Source organism: Arachis hypogaea, chromosome 1 (genome assembly GCF_003086295.3).
Source record: "Arachis hypogaea cultivar Tifrunner chromosome 1, arahy.Tifrunner.gnm2.J5K5, whole genome shotgun sequence".
Lineage (NCBI taxonomy): Eukaryota > Viridiplantae > Streptophyta > Magnoliopsida > Fabales > Fabaceae > Arachis > Arachis hypogaea.
The window spans coordinates 7,502,929-7,526,266 of NC_092036.1; the positions used below are offsets into that span (position 1 = coordinate 7,502,929).

The following is a 23,338-nucleotide window of genomic DNA, read 5'->3' on the forward strand; positions in this document are numbered from 1 at the left end:
AATCAACATGAGCAACCCACTGAATCAAACGATAGTAATGTGTTGAATAAAATGTGATAATTATTTAATGATAAAAAAATATTTTTTCATGCATAAGGACTCAATTGAACACACTAACAATCAGGTGAACCAAAGGGAGCAAACCCATCGAACCGAACAAGATTCATAAGGTGAATAAAATGTGACAAACATTTAATAATCAAGAAAAATGTTTTTGAATGCAAAGAATTCAAATGAACACACTAACAATCAGGTGAACCAATGGGAGCAAGCCAACCGAACCGGACAAGATTCATATGGTGAATAAAACGTGACAAACATTTAATCATCAAGAAAATGTTTCTGAATGCACAAAGATTCAAATGAAAACACTAACAATTGCAAGTAGGAGAAATAAATTAATTATAACCTAAAACACAAGTTTATTTAGTTAGCAGAGTATTTTAGAAGCATTTGAAACGAAATTTTAGGGGGAATTTTTTGTTTAATTTACCAATAAGTCTGTTGCTTCCTTCGAAATCCGGTCGAGCATAATTTGCTTTGTCCAATGGGCCACCCACGGTGCTGGGGGAGCATCAGGTCCGAACGGGCGAGGGAACTTGGTTTCATGGAAGTATATTAGCATCAAAACAAAAATACAGCCATCAACGGACTGTTTCGTTCCCTTTCTCTTGTTTTCAATTCCTTTCATCAAGAAGTTGAGCATATGTTTTGCCCAATCCCACTCTCGGATGTTGTCCACATGAAAGATAGGCAGCTTATGGATTGAGGAGGCCACGCTTACCATCATCGGCAATAAGAAGCACTTTTGTACGAAGACAACAAAAGTCCTCTTGAATTTTTGCTAGTTCTCCTCCCCTTCAACACTCATATCCAGAACAGACCTTGTCTTCTAGATTCAGTTTGGTGTAATCAACCTTTTCATCAAAATGACTCCCTACAATATTTTAATAGCAAAAAATCATCCAAAAAGGCTCAGTTTAATTTTCTGTACACAAATGAACCGAAAGTAAGCAAGAAGTGAAAAGTGTATTACCGCCATTGTTTATGCCCAGTGCAGCTGCTACCTTGTGAGGAGTTTATATTTTTCTCTGGAGAGTTTTCAAGCATCCCTTATAGTCATCAAAGCAATCAATCAATTTTCTCAAGAGGGCGTGAGAGACATTCATTTCCAGGACATGTGCCAGGGCACCAAATCCCATTTGTTCAACTATATCTTTCTTTTATTGACTCATATTCCTGAACATTGTTGCTATTGCCTTTGTTTGGCATCTGCAATCATGAGTTTTTTGCAAGTTTTGAAATAGAATGTGAGGATATATTTATAATACAAAATAGATATTATTTGAACAAAAGCAGATAAATATATTTAATATGCTTACGTTATAGTGTGGCTTCTCCATTTTTGTCACCATTGTCTTGTTGTATTTTGCTGTAATAAAAAAATTTGGTCAATACTTCACTTAATACACTAACAAGCACAAGCATGCATATCTTAATCAAATCAATTAAAATGTGCCAGCCCACTGAACCGAACCCACTTCAAGCACTGAATAAAACATGATAAATAATGAATTAGCTAGACTAGTTCCACTATCTACTCACGTACATTATCCACTGAACTGAATAAAAATAAGAACAAATTTCATTCGAAGCCCTAGTTATACTGTAAAAATGTAATCAAAATAACCCTAAAACCTAAACACACTAAATATCAAGTGAATGAGAATCACCAAGCCCACTGAATCGAACACAATCCATGTGGTGAGGAAATTGTTATAAGCTTTTAATTATTATGAATAGTATTTCTTCATGCAATAGAAATTAACTGAATAGAGTAATAATAAAGTTCAAAGACCTAGTTACACTATCCACTGAACTGAATGAAAATACAAATTTGATTCAAAGCCTTAGTTATACTGCAAAAATGCAATCAGAATAAACCCTAAACCCTGAACACACTAAATATCAAGTGAATGAGAATCACCAAGCCCACCGAATCGAACACAATCCATGTGGTGAGTAAATTGTTATAAGCTTTCAATTATTATGAATAGCATTTCTTCATGCCATAGAAGTTAACTGAATAGAGTAACAATCAAGTTCAAAGATCTAGTTATACTATCCACTGAACTGAATGAAAATAAGAACAAATTTAATTCAAAGTGTTAGTTATACTGTAAAAATGCAATCAGAATAAACCCTAAACCCTGAACACACTAAATATCAAGTGAATGAGAATCACCAAACCCACCGAACTGAACACAATCCATGTGGTGAATAAATCGTTATAAGCTTTCAATTATTATGAATAGTATTTCTTCATGCAATAGAAGTTAACTGAATAGAGTAACAATCAAGTTCAAAGACCTAGTTACACTATCCACTGAACTAAATGAAAATAAGAACAAATTTGATTTAAAGACCTAGTTATACTGTAAAAATACAATCAGAATAAACCCTAAACTCTGAACACACTAAATATCAAGTGAATGAGAATCACCAAGCCCACCGAACCAAAGACAATCTATGTGGTGAATAAATCATTATAAGCTTTCAATTATTATGAATAGTATTTCTTCATGCAATAGAAGTTAACTGAATAGAGTAACAATCAAGTCCAAAGACCTAGTTACACTATCTATCGAACTGAATGAAAATAAGAACAAATTTGATTCAAAGCCCTAGTTATACTATAAAAATGCAATCAGAATAATCCCTAAACCCTGAACACACTAAATATCAAGTGAATGAGAATCACCAAGCCCACCGAATTGAACACAATTCATGTGGTGAATAAATCGTTATAAACTTTCAATTATCAAGAATAGTGTTTCGTAAACTTTCAATCATCAAGAATAGTATTTCTCCATGCAAAAGAAGAACTGAACAGAGTAACAATCAAGTTCAAAGCCCTAGTTACACTATCTACTGAACTGAATGAAAATAAGAAAAAATTTATTCAAAACCCTAGTTATACTGTAAAAATGCAATCAGAATACGTCGATCTACTGAACGAAGAAAATCAATCCAGTAAAGCTTAAATGCAACTAGGAGAAACGCTATATTGCAAGATTTCAAATGAACAGTAATTTTTTTCATACATTTGTTAGTCTCTGTTGTTGTTTTTGTTCGTTTTTGCTTGTTTGTGGTGAAATCTTGTTGTAATTCTTCTCCAGTAGTGGTTTTAGCAGAGAACGTGACTGAAGTTTGAGTGATTTTGAGAGAGATTCGAAGAGAATGAGCGGTTTCGTGTTGAGGAAGAAGTAACGTTTTTTTTTATAATAAGCGTGAAGTAACGAAAGGTTTTCGAGCGCATGTTTTCACTCGTTATTAATGCACGTGACTCTATTTGAGTTTGGGCCAACTTAAATACATGAATACATAGATGTGTAGCATGACTGAATCAAATTTATATCTTTTTTATATGTATTACACCGTGAAAATTTCATTTCAATTGTTAGTATCTATTAGTTATTACTTCACTACAAGAAAAACACCCATTCAGCCACACTTTTTTTAACCTACATTTGAAAAGTGTAGTCTATTCATAGAATAGGTTACGCTTTTCTCCGTGTTTCCCTTTTATAAGAGAATAGGAAACACAATTATGGCATCATTTAAAAAATGTAGTCTTAGATACAATAAAAGTCACTTCTAAAGCGTAGCCTTATGTTAATATCTATGGGTACACTTTTCATAACAAAGGGAACGCTTTTGAAGAGTAACATATTTGTTATGATTTGGGTGCACTTTAAAAGCGTTGCCTAATGTAAAAACGCCGAATAAAAAAACCTCTGCCGCTTCTCTAATCTCCCCGTCGTTGTGCTCTCCGTCGTCGTGCACCACTGTCACCGTCTCACTTGTCTGCTCGTCTCCCTTAGTTGCGCTTCTGCCGCCGTCCGTCCATCTTCGCAGCTCTCCCTTGAAAGGATGTGAAAACCCTAGCCTCCATCGCGCCGCCATCAATCTCACCGTCGCCGCTCGTCGCGCTCAAGATCGGCACCAGGTTCATCGTGGTCGTTCGCAATCCTCATGGTTCGTCGTTCTCGAGGGCCCTCGATCCCCTCGTTCGCCAATGTTTGCTCTCTTGTCCTGTTTGAAGCGTCCCCGGCGTGTTCAGTCTCGCTGCATCCCGCGAGTGCTGGAGGGCCGCCACGTGCTCGGCATCGATGAAACTGGCAGCAGCAAGACCGTCGCTCTCGGCCTCCCGATCCTCCAGCCTGTCGGAGCACCCGTTTAGTGTGTTCGCGTTGGTGGTGACGCCCACTAGGGAACTGGCGTTCCAACTACCAGAGCAGTTCTGCGCCCTCGGTTCCTGCCTCCACCTCCGCATTGCAGTGGTTGTCAGCGGCATGGACATGCTTCGGCAAACCAAGGAGCTTGCTGCTAGGCCCCACGTCGTTATTGCCATGCCGGGGAGGATCAAGGCCTTGCTCGAGAATCCTGATATTCCTCTAGTTTTTGCTAGAACTAAGGTAATAACTAGGTTCAACTCTTTCGTGTTTGTATAGTCTAAAAATATGTGATTGTTCACAATGTCTAACGATAATTTCTCAAACTATGAGTACTGTTTGTGAGGAGTGACTTGCTTAAAAAAATGTTTAATTTGAAGAATTCAATTGCAATTTTTAAATTATAGGAGGGTTTAAAAGTAAGGGAATTTCTAGGAAGCAACTTTCAGTGGATTTATTTTAATCTATGTATTAATGATCGTGATGTTTTTTTGTTTTGTTAATGGATAATGAGGTTTTGGTGTTGATGTTGTTGTGGTTCTGATTTACTGTTAATGATGCTGTGATTTTCAATGGAGGTATGGAGGGCTTGTAGTGTAGAACTGTGTCCCAGAAGCTTGGAAGGTAGGACATAGGTTATATACGTGTATATATATATGGAACCACATTGTGTATATCTAAATGTTATGCATTTCTTTACCTTCATATTTATATGCAGTTCCGTGTCCTGGATGAAGCAGATCGAGTTCTTGATGTCAGTTTTCAGGAGGAATTGAAATTTATCTTTAAGTGCTTACCAGAAAATCCGCAAAATCTGTTCTTGTCTGCAACAACCACAAGTAATCTGCAAAGTTGTCTGAGCGTTACCAGGATAGACTGTATGTCTATGAGGCATATGAAGGCCTGAAAACTGTAGAAACACTTAAGCAACAGACTATGTTTATCCCTAAAAAGGTCAAGGAGGTAAATTTGATGCATATTTTATCAAAAATGGAAGATATGGACATCCGATCTGCCATTGTATTTATCTCTACATGCAGGTATCTCTCTTAATAACATTAGTGAACTTTCTCTCTTATGATGGATTTTGGTTTTAAATTTGATCCATTGATTGTGACTGTCATAATTTGGGTTTTCGGAAGAAGGGTTTCTGTGGAGGTTCTTTAGTGTTCAAATTTCTCAACTTTAGCATAAAGTTTTTCTCTTTTTCGTGTTTCTTTTTCCCTGTGAGATGGAGAGGGAGGAGCTGAATTTGAGCAAAGAGAGTAATAACAACGGTGTTGGAGGTAACAACAGTAAGAGTGGCGTTGATGGCTTCATTGATAGAAGCAAAGTTAGGATTTTGTTGTGTGATAACGATTCCAATAGTTCCGAAGAGGTTTTTACTCTTCTAATTCGATGCTCTTATCAAGGTATGAATTATGTGTTTTTCTCCCTTTTCTATGTATGGAGTGAATTGTTTGTATCTGCTTTGTGATTACTAGAACTTGGTTTGCTCATGTTATTGTTCTTAGATTCTATTTTATTTGCTAGAGAGGTGTTTTTGTGGATCCTTACATGCTTACAAACTTGAGTTTTATGGGGTTTAGATGAGAGACAATTAACTCTGATTTTGTAGGTTGGCAACAACATGAGGGGACAATTTACAGTTGTTACTTTAGATGCAAACTTAGATTCTGATCTCATTGTTATTGAGTTACTTCTATGGTTCTGAGTAACAATATCTATTCACTTCAAAAGTTGTCATGCTTTTGTTCTTATATTTGGGTTCCATTTGATGCCAAGAGGAGTTTTAGCTGCCATAAGATGCACATAATCAAACCTCTGAGGGAGTTGCTTGTTGCAACTGTTACAAACATGACATACAGTGTAGATTTTCCCTGGGTGATTTTGGTTTTGACTTTTGAGGTCCAAATTTCTCTTTAAGACTCAGATCTCAAATGTATTGAAGTGTGCAAGACATATGATTAAGTTTTCACTAACTGAAAAGGATTGAAAAAATAAAATCATTGCATATTAAGAGTGTTATCTTGTTAATTAATGTAGTCTAATTACTGTTAATTTAATTCGTTGTCTTTGATTTTCATGAATAGCAAGTCGTGCAATTTAGTTGAAGAATCATTCTTTACTACATGAAAAAGTGATAAGGGTCATGTGGTCTCGTCGCGATCCTGATGTGAGAAAAAGTGGCAGAGGGAATGTTTTTGTTAAGGTATATATCTATTTGTTTGCAGCTTTGATACACCATACTTAATCATATGCCAGGATCCATATCATTTCTAAAGTGAATTCTTTTGTTTTTCTTGTACTGCGACAGAACTTAGCTGAATCCATAGATAATGCGGGATTACATGATTTATTTCAAAAGTTTGGAAATATCTTGTCCAGCTTTGGAAATTGCTTTGGTACTTCAAATTGGTTTAGAGGGAGTGATGATAGTGATACTGCTGAGAAGCCACGGGAAGGAGGTAATAGAATTGAGGTTGTGACTAATTGAATGATGTTGTGTTTGATTTATTGAATGATGATGATGCTGAAAATTCTGTTTGTTAGAGTGCAGAATTTGTTGAAAGGCTAAAAGCCAATTTTCATGATTGAATTAATTGATGATACATGCTAATGATTATTTGAGATGATGCTGGTCTATTTGGTATATATGATGCAGTAAATTGACGATAATACATGTGAATTGTTTGAGTGATTTGTGGCTGGATTGCTATGTTGAGTAATGCAGAAATTGTTGATTTCATATGAGTATGCTTAAATGTGAAAAGTGACAAAAAATGGTGACTTATTAATCCTGAGCACTTGGGGCTAATTTAATCTTTCTAACAAGGTTAGAGTGAGTGACAAGCTAGGAATCAATTTTTGACCTCTCAAAACCCAAGGTTACATGTTGCAGAATTATGCAGTTTCAGGCAGCAATTTGTGAACAAAACTGGGAGCAATCTAGCTACTCAAAATGAGTGAAATTATTTTTATATAAAACCTTAAGATGTCTAGATTTTTCTCCTAAAATTTCAGAATTTTCCGATGTGTGATTTGGGAGATATGATTTTTAGAAAATGGTCATTTTCTGCAGAAACAATGCTGTACGAATTCTGGATCAGCAACTTCAAAACTACATATCTCAATACGCTGAAACTCTTTGGAGGTGAAACCAAAGAGGAATAAAATATTAGGATGTCTAGTATTTTATGTCCAAAGTTCAGGACAATTCGAATTTTATAGAGAAAGTTGTGTCTTCTGGAAGCAGGGCTGTTCACTGCTGCGACAGCACTCTTTCCTTAAAATAAAACCATATTTCGAGAGGCAAAACTTTTTCTAGAGAAGTGAAAATGCTCTGGGACTTGAACTGAGTGAAAGATGGGTAAGTCTGGTTCAACCACACCAAACTTTAGGAGAATTCAACCAAAGATGGATTTTATATGATTTTTCTAAGTTGGTTACTGCTTGCTGTTTTTCTGAAGTGTACTAAATCAGTAACCGATTTTTAAAAAATCATATAAAATTAAATTCTTAGAACGCAGTTGCAAAACCAAAACAAAGTACACTTTAGAATTCCTATTTAAAATAAATAATAATATATTAGGATTTCTTTTGCCCCTTTTTTTATATGTATAATATATTAGGTATATGTATAATATGTTATACCTCTTATATTTGCATATGGTTAAGTTAATTGCTATGGCTAAAAATCATATGTTATTAGCTTTATTGACACTTTAACACTTGAAGTTGTATTGTTATGGCTGAAAATTGTTTGTGCAATTCTGGTTGTTGTAATTCTAGTTTTGTGCTAACTGAAGTAGCACCAAGAATTGTGCTAACTTTATTTAAGTTGACATAGTTTTGATAATTTATACAACTATTTTCAGTTTGGTTTCTAATTATTTTCAGTTTGATTTTTTTAATTTTTATAGTTGCAAATGTCATTATAAATATTTTTCTAATTACTTTGCTATGTAATTATGCAGAATAATATTGAGGATGATAATGAAAATTAAACTGTTTATCATTGTGGTTTATGGGTTAAGATGGAGTAATGTTGAGAATGGATACATGTATGGTAGACTAATTACTTTTATTAGAAGATACTTATATAGAATATAATATTTTAGTTTTCCGTAGAGTATTAGTAGTAAATTCTAAGTAGTCTCATGCCTATTTTGATATGGCTATGTTTAATTTAGTGTGAGATGTATGAATATTAGTACTTTTGGATTATTATAAATATATTTTATTTACAGATAATTTTTATTATTTAAAGAAATTATTTAGTATAATTATGTATTTATTTTTATTTTATAATATTTAACTCATTTAATTAAAAATACAGAATTATATATGTAATCATATTACTAAATATTTTGCACAAAAAATTATTAGAATATATATAGAAAATAAAAAAAATAACGAGAAACCTAAGGCTACACTTATATAGAGTAGCTATGGTTATACAGAAAATTAAAAAAAAATGAGAGATCTAAGGCTACATTTATATAGAGTAGCTATAGTAATGTGGCTATGTTTTACAAGTGATGCAGTAGCACTGAAAAGCGTAGCCTATTCCGGTAAAAATAGAAGCTGAAAAGCGTAGCCTTTAGTCCTGGACAGCATTACTTAAAAAACGCATCCTATTCCCAAATGCTAAAAGTATAGCTCTTGGTGCAGAAAAGCGTAGCCTTTGAGAATAGGCAACGGCCGAATAGGAATCACCTCAAAACGTAGCTGTAGTCTAAGACATCATTTTTTTCACTTTTGACTACACTTTTCAAATGTATCTGAATGGGTGTTTTGAATGGGTGTTTTTCTTGTAAACAATTATTATTCGGTGCATAAACCATCATTTCTTCCGTTAAAATTATTTTTTATTATTCATATTTTCAATAATAAAAATAAATAAAAAATATTTCAAATTATAATTTATATCTTTATAGTATCACTCATAAAAAATAAATAACATAATTTTTTTGCCTATTCCTTTTTTAATAAAATTTTTTTCTGTATGTTTAAAAAATTTACATATAATTATCCAAATTATAGCTATACCTTTTTATTTTTTACACTAAATAATATTCCAAATACGCTATATATTCACGTCATTATAGTTTTCATTTATCTTGTTCATGCATCGCACGATTATTTTGCTAGTTAGTATCAATATTTACTCCACTCCATATCAAATAACTCGACTTTTAATTTTTTTTCACAAATAAAAATTTAATAAAAAGAATCGGATAACATTTTTTTTACTATTTATTTATGTCCCCTTTGTTGTGAAATTATCTATTTTAAATTCTAAAATTTTCGTTCTAAAAGTTTTGATATTAGTTATTATAAAATTAATATTTTAATAAAGTTAAACAATTTAATAAAAGAACGACAATAGTTTTTATATGTAGTTGAACTTAATATTTATGCATGGTATTAAAAATAGATTTGGTGAAATTTAGAATCCGCAGACCAAAATAAATCCGATTTTACTCAATCTATGAAAACTTTTATTTGCAAGTTTGATTTTCAATTTGATCAATGCTGAAATAGCAATTTTAATTGAATTATATTTGATTTAAACTAATATAATAACACCGTAAGCGTTAAATATATATTGAAGAAAATAATTATGGCAGAACTGTGACTAATAAAACTAAAACTTTTATTTTATTATTATCAACAACAAAACTACATGCATCAACCAATTATACTTTGATATGATTTGAAGATGGTGGATCTCCTACATTTTATTATTTTTTATTAATATTCATTTAATTAAAGTATAAATTTGAAGGTGGTGGATCTCCTCCATGATTAAATATGTGGTGGACCTCCATGGCCAGGTGGAAGTTTATATACCTCTCCTCCGTCGGATGGATCTGATCCTTCAATTGAAAAATCATGAGTTTGTTTCTGAACATTTTTTGTAGGTGGTGGACCTTTATGTCCAGGTGCGTCATGTCCCTCTCCTCTAGGGGATGGACCTGCTTCTTCGAGAAAAAATTTATTGCTAAACTTGTGTTCTAACAAGTTTTGTCTACTACCTAAAACCATGAATCCATTGCTCAACACCATGATAAGAGCTAATAAGCTCATGATGCTTGTTGTCATCATTTTCATCTTCATTTTAAAGTAATTAGGATGATATAAAACTAACGAAGCTAATTTAAGATGAGATAATTGTATGTTATAGAAATGAAAAGATAGAAGAAATGATATATACATGATGAATGTAACAATTCTCTTTTATAGCATAATAGTAGATATTAAATTACTCTAGGATTAACATTTAATTTCTCTCCCTCATCCATTAATATCCATTTCTTTTTTTCTGTTGACCTTCAATTAATGTTAATTTTTATTAGTATTTATTTTTAATTTAATTATTTTATTAGTTTTTATAATTTTATTAAATTTACAATTAAATTTTTATATTTTTTTAGTTAGATCATTAAATTAATTTTAGTTTTGTAATTAGATCTTTTTCGTGTCAAAAATCTTAAAATTTTAATGAAATAAATTCTTAATTGTAAATACCTTTAATTTATGAAAAATATTCCACTAACTCTATTTTTTTTATATTGGCAAGGACTTAATTATAAAATTAAAAGCAGTATTAAAAAAATATATATAAAAACCTAATTAAAAATTTAGTGATACTATAAAGACCAATAGAATAATTAAACATTTATTCTTCTTCCTTTATACACATATAGAATTTAGAATAATTAACTGAATCAATTTTTGAGGTTTTTAAAATCAGATATTTTAATCTTTTAGATTTTAAAATATACAAAATATTTTTTGATGTTTATCTTTGTCAAACAATACAGTTCCCTTCCAATTTGATTTAAAGAGTGAATTACAAAACAGTATCTGAAAATAAAAAAAATCTCAAAATAGTCCTTACGAAAATTTAAAAATTCCAAAACCTACATTTCGATTAAAAGAATTAAACTGGAGGAGGTTATATTGTCTAATAGAGATAAATATTAAAAATTATTTTGTATATTTAAAAATTTGAAAGACTAAATTGTCTAATATAAAAAATTTCAATAATGAATTTAGATAATTTCTCTAAACTTTAATTAATATAATGTTGTAAAGGTATGTGTTAAATCATTATTAATAAAAATTTAAAATATTTTATTTTAATAAATATATAACAAATACACTTAAAAAACTTTTTAATAATTTATTTTATTAGATAATCTTAACATGTATTTTTATGTTAGCTAAATTCATTTACATACTTTGGTGTTTGCTCAATCAGTGGTACGGTGGACCTAAAAAAAACTTTAATATTGAGGATAAAAGTATATTAGAATATTTTTTTTTTTCGAACATTGATATATTTATATCTTAAAACTAAAATTATATCCAAGTGTTAGGGAGGGAAAAATTACTAGATCTACGGATGAAAAGTATATTAATTTAAAATAATAAAAGTTGAAGTTACTATATTTTTTTCTTTATCTTTAAGACTTTAACCTAATTAATATTATTTTTATATGTTTTTTAATTACTTTTAGTACACTGTCAATAATTTATCAAATTTTTATACATCTATTCAATTATTAATTATTGTTGCATAAAATAACTTTTTACACCCACCACATAAATAGTATTTAAAAAATGAATATAATTAAATAATTATATAAAAAAAATTTGCATTGTCAATATAATTAAATTAAATTCTTTGCTCCTAAATAAAAGATTTAACTAATATGTGTCCAAAGACACATATTAAGGTTATACATTAAATTATTTTTTGTAAAAATTATATAAAATATAAATTTTTAATATATTTACTAGACATTTACTAAAATAAAATTGAAAATTTTCTATTAATCACAATTTTAATATGTGCCCTGCAAGCAAAACCCCCCAAATATTATTATATTATTTATTACAATTATCCAAGTATCCATTACCTCCTACTATTCTAATGGAAACTCCACTTGTTACCATATAATGGCATATCTCTTTTTAACTAAAATAGTTCCTCAAGTAAAACCATTATTTAAGAGTTAAAGTAAAAAGAAATCATATATCATTTTAAAATAAAAATATTAATTAAGTAATAGATAATATTCTCTATCTCTAATCTCAGCCAATTTTTAAAAGAAGAAAGCCACTAATAAATTCATTAATTTTTTTCCCTAGTTATCTAGCTTCACAAAATATATTATCATTACTTATTAGTCATTTTATTGAGATTATTTATTTATTTATAGTTTTTATACTAAATCAAATTTAATAGTTTTTTTTTTACTAAATTTAATAGGTTTAATTACTCTATATTAATCTCTATAATTTTATCAAATTTTTAATTAGGTCTTTATATTATTTTTTTAATTAGATTCCTATATTATTTTTACATTTTAATTTTGAAATTAGATTGTTTTCATGTTAAAACGTCAAAATTAATAGAATATTTCTCTTAAAATATATGAAGTCAAATATTTAATTAGATTTTTAATTATGAATACTTTTAATTTACAAAAAAAATATTCAGTTAACTCTAATATTTGTTTACACTATGAATGACCTAATTATAAAATTAAAAATAGTGTAAAGATACAATTAAAAAAAAAATATAGAGACATAATTACAAATTTAGTAAAAATAAAACTATAAAAATCAAAGAATAACTAAACCAATTTAATAACATAATTATTATTACATGTTAAATTTGATAAAATAAAAGTTATTCTTTTTGACATAAATTTTAAGATAATTATTATAATTTAAGTTTAATTATTTTATTAGTCTTAATAATTTTACCAAATTTTTAATTATATCTTATATTTTTTTAATTAAGTTCCTATAATTATTTATCCCGAATACTGATAAATCACCAAATTATGTTTTTTATTATTTTTATATCTTAGTACCCGAAATGTAAACACATGTTTAAATTAGTAAATATTTTATAAATAATATATTTTGAATTTTTGATAAATATTAAATGTATTTATTTTAAATATTAAAAAAGTCCTCTTTTCACTCATCTCTCTCCTCATTTTCTTTCTCTCTCTTCTGTCATTCTCTCCAGGAACGATCCACGTTAGTTTCTGTGGGGACAGCTGTCTCCATTAAGTTTATAGAAAAACAATAGTAAGTATATATGTATGTCCTTATTGTTATAATTTATTTGTCCCCTATACTTTAAAAAAAATTGTGTAAGAAAAAATTGTTATTAAATATTAATACAATGATAAAAATTATTATATCATATATATTTAAAACAAATAATAACAATAATAATAATAATAATAATTTAATTAGTTAATTATCTAAAGTCAAATATAATTTTTTTAAATATAAATGAGATTATTAGTATTTAGTATTTTTTTATATAATATATATATATATTAGTTACTTATTATTTTTTATTATTTAATTTAATTTAATTTTGGTCTTACTCTTATATATAATAATTATTTTTGTCGAAATTTTTTTACCATAAATATTTAAAAATATCAATTTTACAATTAAATGCTAACAAATTATTTAAATATTTACATAATATAAAAAGAGATATTATCTTATTTATACTTATATATAAAGAGAATTGTATGGTTTGATTTAAATTTTTATTTTTCTTCCAATTTTTTTGTCTCTCACATAATTTTCGTAAAAATTTAAAATTAGTTAATTTAAATTATATTTCTGATAGATTCTTTAATTATTGACACTATAATATTTTTTGTATTACATAAAAAATAATCAATAAAAATATACCTTCACAAATATAAAATAGCATTTGTATTAATAATAAACATATCACGTAATAATGTGTCAAAATATTGAAATGAAAAAAATATTATATAAATTAATATATTTTTTAATATGTTAATTATATTTATTAAAAATTTAACTAACTAATATACTCTAAAATTTAAATATCTAAATATATTGATATTATTTTTTTATTATTTTTATATATTATTTTTACTCCACTATTATAATTTTTTGGATCCGTAACTATATATATATATATGTAAAAGAGTCCTGAAGACCTTGATGAATGTTAATGAACCAAGAACCTAAGGGATAGGCATAGGATTTGATATTTTCATTCCTGCTTTAATTTTTTTAGTAACTCATCAGTAGCATATGTAGCTAGTTTGTACATAATAAACTCTCTTGAGACATGTAAGTAGCTTCTTCATTCCCAAGAAAGTAGCTAAATTGTCTGGTATCCTTCAAAGGAAAAGTAGTATTGAGTTGTTGAATAAGAGTATCAATATCTTTTGGATTACTAGCTGTGACAATAATTTCATCAACATACACTAATAAATAAATACATATTTAATGACCATCAAATTAAAGTCTAGATATCATATCACAGAATTATTTTTCCCAAATATTTAACTTAACAGTAAAAAATACATAAATGATTCTATCTTTATACTTTTTCTCAAGTAAAATTTTTTTGTGAATTTATTTTACATATATTTTTTATTTATTTATACTATTTTTTTTTAGGAGATATCATGGATCGAACGACTTTTTTTGTCATAGAAACTTCGGTACCATAAAAGAATCTTAAAAATCCTAATGAATATTGATGAACCACGAACCTAAGAACAAAGTTGTAACAGAAGAGCTGAGTCTAAGAAATGAAAACAGAAAACATTGGTTGAGTAATAGGTAAATTGTTATTGAATTCAAAGAGTAATACAACTAATACAAAGCACTGCACTATGAGCTACTATATAGTATGACAACTAACCACTGTCTAACAATTCAACTACTAATAGAATTCTAGTCACAGTTGAGTCTAATTAATCACTATACTTTGGGTAGTTAAATTACACCCTTGATAATATATATACACACACGTGAGTTTAATTTTGATATAACAATACTGATTTTAATTTAATTATAATAAAGTGTGAGAAGTACTAGTTCCATAGAAAAAAAAATTAGTTCATGGAGTGAAGTATATTTCACTCTTTTAAATTATGTAGAGACTTTATTTTTGATAGATGACGTGAAATTTGTATGTAAATATATTTTTTGTTACGTCCAAAAATAATAGCCTGAAATGTGAATATTTGCAGGTAGGTGGCTCAATATTATTATTAAATCAGATAGATTCTGATACTATATTAAAATTGTGATTGAGTATACCTAAGTCAATTTCAAAAACTAACTCATTTAATAAAAAATATCTCATACTTATAAATTATATACATACAGATTTTATCTTATTAGATATAAAAAACTTGTAATAGTATATATCTCATTTTCTTTAAAATTAATTTATAAGAGAAAATATAACATACGGTCAATTAGAAAACTTTGACTTTGACTATCTATATATATTATACAGGTATAACTATTATAAATTAGTTAAAAAGGAGATAATCACTCATGGGAATCCAAAAATATATATTGTCCCCAAAACACCCCTAACTAAAAAAAAGTTTTTTATTTTTTCTATTTTTTATAATTTTTAATTCCTAATATGTTATTCAATTACATAATAAAAATAAGAAAATGTGTGTGTAATTTTAAACACATACTAAAACTAAGAAATGTCCACTATTAGTAACTACATAATGATCCAAAATATAATTAGGATTGGCAATACCACTCGAATTCACGGGTATCCACCCCACTCTTATTCGTTTGGGGCGGATTTTTAGCAGGACGGATTTTTGGAAGGAGCGGAGCGGAATCGGGTTTAGGTAATACTCGTCCCTACTCGCCCGCTATATATAATAATATATATAATTTTAATATATAATATGTATAATATATGTAAAATAATTAATAAATAATTAATAATATTATATTATATTTAAATTTTTACTTTAATTTATGTTATATATATCATGATAGTTATATAAATTTTGAAATTTAATTTTATTTATTAAATTTTAATAATTATAGAGACGGAACGGGTACCCACAGGAACGGATTAAGGTTCAACGTTTTATTATTCGCGGATAAAAACGGATTTTATGCAAATTGTTGTACGACAAAACGGGCTCGAGTAGAACAAAAACCCGCCCGTTGCTGCCCCTAAATATAATAAGCACCCACAAGTGATGGCTAATATTCTCAATAACGCGGTTCCCTTTTGGCTAAGATTCAACGTTACTTTGGAACTCAACAACCAGAAACATATTATTCCAAAGATTCACACATGTTCAACCATCTTCCTTTGCTGACTAAGACTTTCTCACGATACATGCAATAGTATATATATTCATATATCATCACAAGCTAGCTATATATCACATCATTGATTCAACAAAATTTATATCGTCATTACTAACTCCCTTATCTACTGTGAGACATACACATACATGAAGCTTTTGTGGTGTCTTTTGCGCTTCTCCTGTCTCTTGCTGATTCTTTTCCATCCTACCGTTGCTGCTAGGTAAATAATAATTAGTTAATTACGCTACTCTTTAATTACAATACCTACATACATATATAATATATACGGTTAATTCTAATATGTCTATATTTATAGTGACTACAGAAGTTATGAGGTGTTAAAATTAAAGTCATTTTTTTTATATATTTTGATAATATTTTTTTTAACAACACTTTTTAAAAAGTGTTGCTAAATAATTAAAAAAACATTAATTTTAATTTTAACAATATTTTTTAAAACATCATAATTACGGTAGCATAGCATACTAGAATTAACATATATATTGTTGATCATCATGCATATATATATATATATATATATATATATATATATATATGAAAGAGTAACCTCAGGATATAACTGAATCTTTTATACCCAAGTGATTTTGTTATATCTTAACACTACTCAAATAAAAAAGCCAACAATGTATATGAGTTCATCTTATTACCTTGTGTAATTTAGGCAAAAAAAACTTAATCCTCCGAAAATTTAACTTCTATTTAGAAAAAATAAAAAATATAAAAAATTTAAATTAAAATCTTCTAATTATAAACATTTTAATCTTAGTAGTAGTCAAACTAATCCTTCTTTTTTGTATCTTAGTTTATTTTGTTTATTGCGTTAGAGTATGTCTCTACGTACTATTCTATTACTATGTTAAAACTCTTGTTAAATGATTTTATATGTAACATACATTTTTCTTACATTTTATGTCTCTGTTTCTTTTATCTAATGGTGAATATTATAATGTTTATAACAGGACTAATCTTAATTTTGGTCGTGTGCAAGATCACGCAATAAAGGCTCCTCCAGCCCCAAAGATTGGCTCTAATTCACGCCCATGAAATAATAATAATGTCAAACAGCTTATACATACACTTTTGTGCTATTATTTTATTATACGCCCTTAATTTTTTTTATTATTGTATTTTAATTTTCGTAATACTATTTTATTTCATCAAAATGCTACCAATAAATTTAACTTTTTTAATTTGATGTAGTAGTAATCATCAGCAGTGAAATATATATATATATATATATATATATATATATATATATATATATATATATATATATATATATATATATATATAGTTCAGACATTTTAATATCATATTCACCATATCCAAGGGATGACTAAATTAAACAATTGTATACACATTTGATGTGTACAATGAAAATGAGGGGTTTCTTTCGTATAAAAAAATTTTACCGGTTGAGCAAATTTTTTTTGGAGAAAAATCCAAAATAGTTCTTGATAATTATCTCAAAAGATAACGAGGTTCTTGACAAAAATAAATATCCAATCCGATCCCTAAGATTTACTTTAATTTTATGGAATTGATTAGTTTCTGTGTGAAAAAAAAAGTCAATGTTATTTTTTTTTTGGCACAATGACTAATCAGTCCAAAAAAAATATATCAGAAGTCGGGTTGGGTGTATTTTTTTTCTTAGGAGCCTCATTGTTCTTTTGAGATAATTGTCAGGGACCAAATGAGGTATTAACTCCTTTTTTAAATGAGGGTTATTAATTCTTTGAGCTTATGTATGTCTTCGCGGTGTAGTTCATTGGACTCAATTTGCCAATTTTTAATACTTTTTCATTTATTTATAATATGAGGTAGCCCAACAAAAAAGAAAAATAACACAAGAAAACAAAAGAACTAGACACACTACTACTTTTATTTTTTGGTTGGTAATCGGGGCCGAAGCCCAAAAAAAAAATTATCCTCAAGGTACTACATGGGATGTATACATCCCTTTTACATCATCATCGAGAATTTGTTCTAAATTTCTACGGGGGTTATCAAAAAACTGGAACCCTTTAGCTTTGCTTAAAGTCAATTTTGTAAGTGCATCAGCTGCTCTATTTGCCTCTCTGTGAGTATGTTTGAACTGAAGCTCTCAAGGCCTGTTTTTAATTCTTCAAATCTCTTGAAGAAGTGGATTGTAACAGCATCTCTCCTTATCCTCTTCTCTTCTTGTGATGAATTCCACTCCTATTTTGAAATCCATCTCCCCTGTCATCCTTCTCATACCCAGATCCCAGGCCATCTCCAATCCGTGAAGAACCCCTTTAACTCTGCATGTATAACATTGCAATTACCCAAATTAGCAATGAATCCTGCTACCCATTCTCCTTCATTAGTTCTAATCAAGCCCCCGCACGCCGTAATTTTTTGGTTCTTCTCCACTGTCCCATCAGTGTTGAGTTTTACCCATCCCTATTCAGGAGGTTTCTATTTGATGTTGCTATTTGTTCTTCCGTGTTCTGTTCTCTCTCTTTTGCTCCTCTCGAAAGCTTCTTTGAACCTTGTTGCTAATTCCATAATGATGTTCGCCCCATTCTTTGGTGTTTGGAAAGGCTGAGAGAAGAGCTCCAAGTTTCTCCACTTCCACAGCTTTCAGCAAGTAATAAGGAAGAGATCTCGCCATTCATATTGACTCGACTTGCCCAACCCATTTTCCAAATTAAATGTTATCCAATCCGAGAAGGGTAGATTGAAGAACACATGTGTCACACCTGGTTGTAGCAGTTTTGCCCAAATTTTTGCTGTCCTTGGACAATCCCTCATCACATGAGATAGGGTCTCAACTTTACTTTGGCAGCTATAACAAAAAGGGGTTGGAACCAAATATTCTAGCTTTTCTTTCAGCAGTGATGAGTCTTTCAAGAGCTAATAACCATGTAAATATTTTGATTCATTCTAGCCCTTGCTACCTCCAAATCATCTTCCAAATGCAACTTCTCATTCCTCCCGAATTTGTTAGGAGCTGATATGCTGAGGCTATGGCTCCAATAAATTTTATCATTTTCCTCTTTCTTTCTTGGAGGGGTTGTATTGAGAATGCTTTGAAAAATATGTCCTTCTACATAATTGCTTAATAGCATTCTATTCCACTCTCCTTTTTCATCAACAAAATAAGCTACTGTCATTCTTCTTTCTTCATCATTTATTTCTCTATTGTCCTTCAAAACTAAAGGCCCTTCTCCTTCTAGCCATCTGTCATTAAAAAAGCTAATTGATTTACCATTATTCAGCCACCATGAGAAATGCATTCGATTTTTCTCCCAAATTTTTGAAATATCCTTCCAAAACATGGAATCCGACTTACAACTTTTAATACAATGTGGTAGTTCCAAACGTCTACCATATTTGTATAGAAGTAGTTGTACCCAAAGCGCTGATGGATCTTTTATCAACCTCTATAACAATTTTAATTGAAAAGCCTCATTTACTTTACTAAATTGCTTCAAACCAAGCCCTCCCTGATTTTTGGGAAGGCAAAGAGTTGACCAACTCATATGGTGCATTTTTTTCATATTCTCTCCTCATATAAAATTCTACTGTAACTTTTCAATTTCATTACAAATTTTTTTGGAAGTAAAATATGCTGCATGTCGTAATTGGCAATGGGAGTAATCACAGATTTTGCCAAAGTAACCCTCCCAGCTAAAGATAAACAATTCACCTTCCACCCTTTAAGTTTGCTCTGCACCTTCTGGATAACATTGTTAAAATTTTCTTTGGTTGAGCGCTTGTTGGTAATCATGGCCCCTAAATACTTACCCAGACTTGGTTGTTCCTGATAGTTGCATTTATCCTTGATGGCTCTCCTGAGATGCTCCTTAACATTGTTTGAGAATATTATCGAAGTTTTGGGTAATGATAGGGCCTTCCTTTTCCACTTTAAACCCCTTTCAATTCGAAGCTTCTGTGCTCTCTTCAATGAGATGGGATAGTTTAAATCCATTGTTATAACAAATAAATAGGGTGAGATTGAATCTCCTTGTCTAATTTTTCTTGATGGTCTGAACTCTTCTGTTTTTTCACCATTCCAAATCACATTATAAGCTACTGATGATATACATTCCATGATGATTTGAAATTAAGAGATTTGGAATTTCAAATTCCATGAGGCATTGTTGTAAAAAAACTCCACCTAAGGCGGTCATACGCCTTCTCAAAATCATATTTGATAGCCATGAAGCCCTTCTTCTCCTTAATTTTTTCATCGAATGCAGAATTTCTTTTGCAATAATTATGTTGTTCTAAATTTTTCTCCCAGGAATAAAACTAGATTGATAGGGAGAAATTCTTCCATCAAGCGCAAACTTTATACGTTCAACCAATATTTTTGTAATACACTTATAACTCACATTACATAAAGCAATTGGTTTGAATTGAGTGATAGATTCAGGTACATGAACTTTAGGTATGAGAGAGATAAGAGTCTGAGTACATTCTTTAATATTGCAGGGGTTGTTCCAAATGCGCAACACATGATCTACCACATTCTTTTGGATCACATTCCAAATTTTCTTGTAAAAAAGGACTGGAAAGCCATCTATTCCGGGAACTTTTAAAGATCCTATACTAAAAATGGCTCTTCGGATTTCAGCCACCATAGAGATGCTGTCCATGTTTCTGCTTATCTCTTCTCTTAGAGGTGGATATGAGACCCCTGTGTTGAGTAAGAGAGGGTTCTGATCTTCTTCATTATAGAGCTCCTTAAAGAAGATAAGGACAGCATTAATTAGTTCTTTTTGATCCTCCATCCATGATCCATCTAGTCTTCTTAGCTTTAAGATTCTATTTCTCCTTCTCCTAATTATTGTTTTGGTGTGGAAATACCGGGTATTTCTATCACCCTTCACCACCCAATCCTCTCTCGGTTTTTGCATCCATAAAATCTTCTCTCGATCAAGAATTTCCTCTAACTCTCTGTTAAGTTGTCTCTCCAATTTTTCTAAAAAATCATTCCGCTCATAAGAAGCAGCTCTCTGTATTCCTCCAATTCTATTCATCAGTCTCACCTTTTGACGCCTAATATGCCCAAATATTTCTCTATTCCACACTCTCAAGTCTTTTGTGAGGCTGTCAAGAGCTACCGAAAGTTGTTCTTTGCTCCTCCAATTTTGGTTGATAAATCCTTTAAAATTCGGGTGCAAACTCCACATAACCTCGTACCAAAACGGTCTATGACCATTGCTCAAAATACTTGGTTCAAGGGAGATCATCATTGGATGGTGATCTGAGTGTGTTCTTGTCAGGATGTCCACTCTAGCATCTGGGAATCTGGTCCTCCATTCGGCATTAAAGAGGGCACGATCAAGGTATTTGAAAACTCTATCCAACCCTTTCCATTTGGGACCCTTCCAAGTATACTTAGATCCAACAAAACCCAAATCTATGAGAGAACATTCATTTATCCAATCAACAAACCTTCTACAAGCTTGATTGTCTGTCTTTCTTCCTCCTTTCTTTTCAGATGGGCAAGCTATTTCGTTGAAGTCTCCAACAAGGAGTCAGTCTTCTTTCATACATTTTGCAATTTCTTTCAATTTTCTCCAGAGCTCCTTTCTCTCATTGGGATGTGGACTAGTATATATGGCTGTTAGAACCCAGCCTCTTTTATTCTGTGTGTCAACACGCATATGAATAAATTAGGGAGCAGAGTTCAAGATGACAATTTGCAAATCTAGTTTTTTTCTAAAGGATCTATATGCCTCCACTGAAACCTCTAGCTTCCTCTACATGGTAAAAATCAAGGCCAAAATTCTTGATTGCCTTCTTCGCTTGTTCTTCACTACATCGTGTCTCAACCAATATTACCATGTCCGGACTCTTTTGTTTCACTAATCCTCTTAAGGCACGACCAAATTCTTTACTGGCCGCTCCTCTGCAATTCCAAACTATAATCTTCATCATAGTTAAAATGTAAAAAGCAAATTCCACCCTTGAGAACTTCAGGGTCTAAGCAACCATCGTCCCTAGAAGGGACAATAAAGTCATTCATTTTCTCTGTTTGTACTACATTCATCTTACAATCCATCTCTCCATTATCATTGGAGATTGAATTTTCTTCATTATCTCTTAGACTTTCCCTTTCTTCATAATCAAGGGCAGCTTCCATCAGAATCTCTGTGTCCACTGAACTGAAATCAGGTGGCTTTAGCTTTTGTTCTTTCCTGATATCCTTTATCTGGGCAGACTCCTCCACAAAAGAGTCCTCCATGATTGTGTCCTGAGAGATAAGTTGGGGTTCACACCAATTTTCTCTGTGATGATGTAGAAGGGGAATAGAAGTTGGAGTGCGGGTTCTTTCAGTTGATGGCTGAAAAGAGGGATCGTTATTGGGATGTGTTGGATTTGGGTTTGTAGGGCTTGTTGTTCTAATTGGGCTGGTGTTAGCATTTTTGGGCTGTGGGAGAACTTTACACATAGATGCAGACTTGGTTGTTCCTTCGAGTGAAAAAAAAATTAAGAGAATCAATTCCTAAAATTGGAATGATACCCCTCATCTTTCTTGAAAACTTTTCTATTTATTAATTTCCTGTCTCGTCAAAATCCGTGAGTTAATTTCTCATCTTAGTCCATATTTTTTGTAAATTAAATAAGCTCTAAATTCATAACTCATCAGACTTAGTCTATTTTAACACTTTTATCCATAATAAAAGAAAAATTCATGCAATCACTTTGTCTAAAATATACATTAAATGCTATCAATCTTTCTTTCTTTCTTTTTCTGTGTCTACCTCTCCCTCCTTTCATTTCCTTTAATGCAATTTTTTTTTTCCTTTCATTTCCTTTAATGCAATTTTTTTTTCGCGTACTAAAATGTAAGAAGGTTGTCAACCACCAACCATTATCTTAATCAGTATGGCGTTGGGCAAGCATAAGTAGTAGGTCGTTCTCGTTTT

At 30.3% G+C, this 23,338-nt stretch overlaps 1 protein-coding gene, 1 long non-coding RNA gene and 1 pseudogene across 2 annotated transcripts; 2 read left to right on the forward strand and 1 right to left on the reverse strand.

The window, feature by feature from the left end:
• The first annotated feature begins 3,684 nt into the window (after positions 1–3,684).
• LOC112796829 (DEAD-box ATP-dependent RNA helicase 36-like) lies at positions 3,685–5,288 on the forward strand (annotated as a pseudogene).
• An 11,208-nt stretch (positions 5,289–16,496) lies between these two features.
• Positions 16,497–17,552, forward strand: LOC112698243 (uncharacterized). The gene is made up of 2 exons (XR_003151877.2): positions 16,497–16,632; positions 17,393–17,552. It is a non-coding gene; the product is annotated as an uncharacterized lncRNA (long non-coding RNA).
• Positions 17,553–18,665: 1,113 nt separating this feature from the next.
• Positions 18,666–22,253, reverse strand: LOC140178612 (uncharacterized). The gene is made up of 4 exons (XM_072215818.1): positions 22,157–22,253; positions 20,795–21,825; positions 20,205–20,358; positions 18,666–18,715 (listed from the first exon to the last, which is right to left on the reverse strand). The coding sequence occupies exons 1-4, from the start codon at positions 22,251–22,253 to the stop codon at positions 18,666–18,668; spliced, it is 1,332 nt and encodes a 443-aa protein (XP_072071919.1).
• Positions 22,254–23,338: the final 1,085 nt, after the last annotated feature.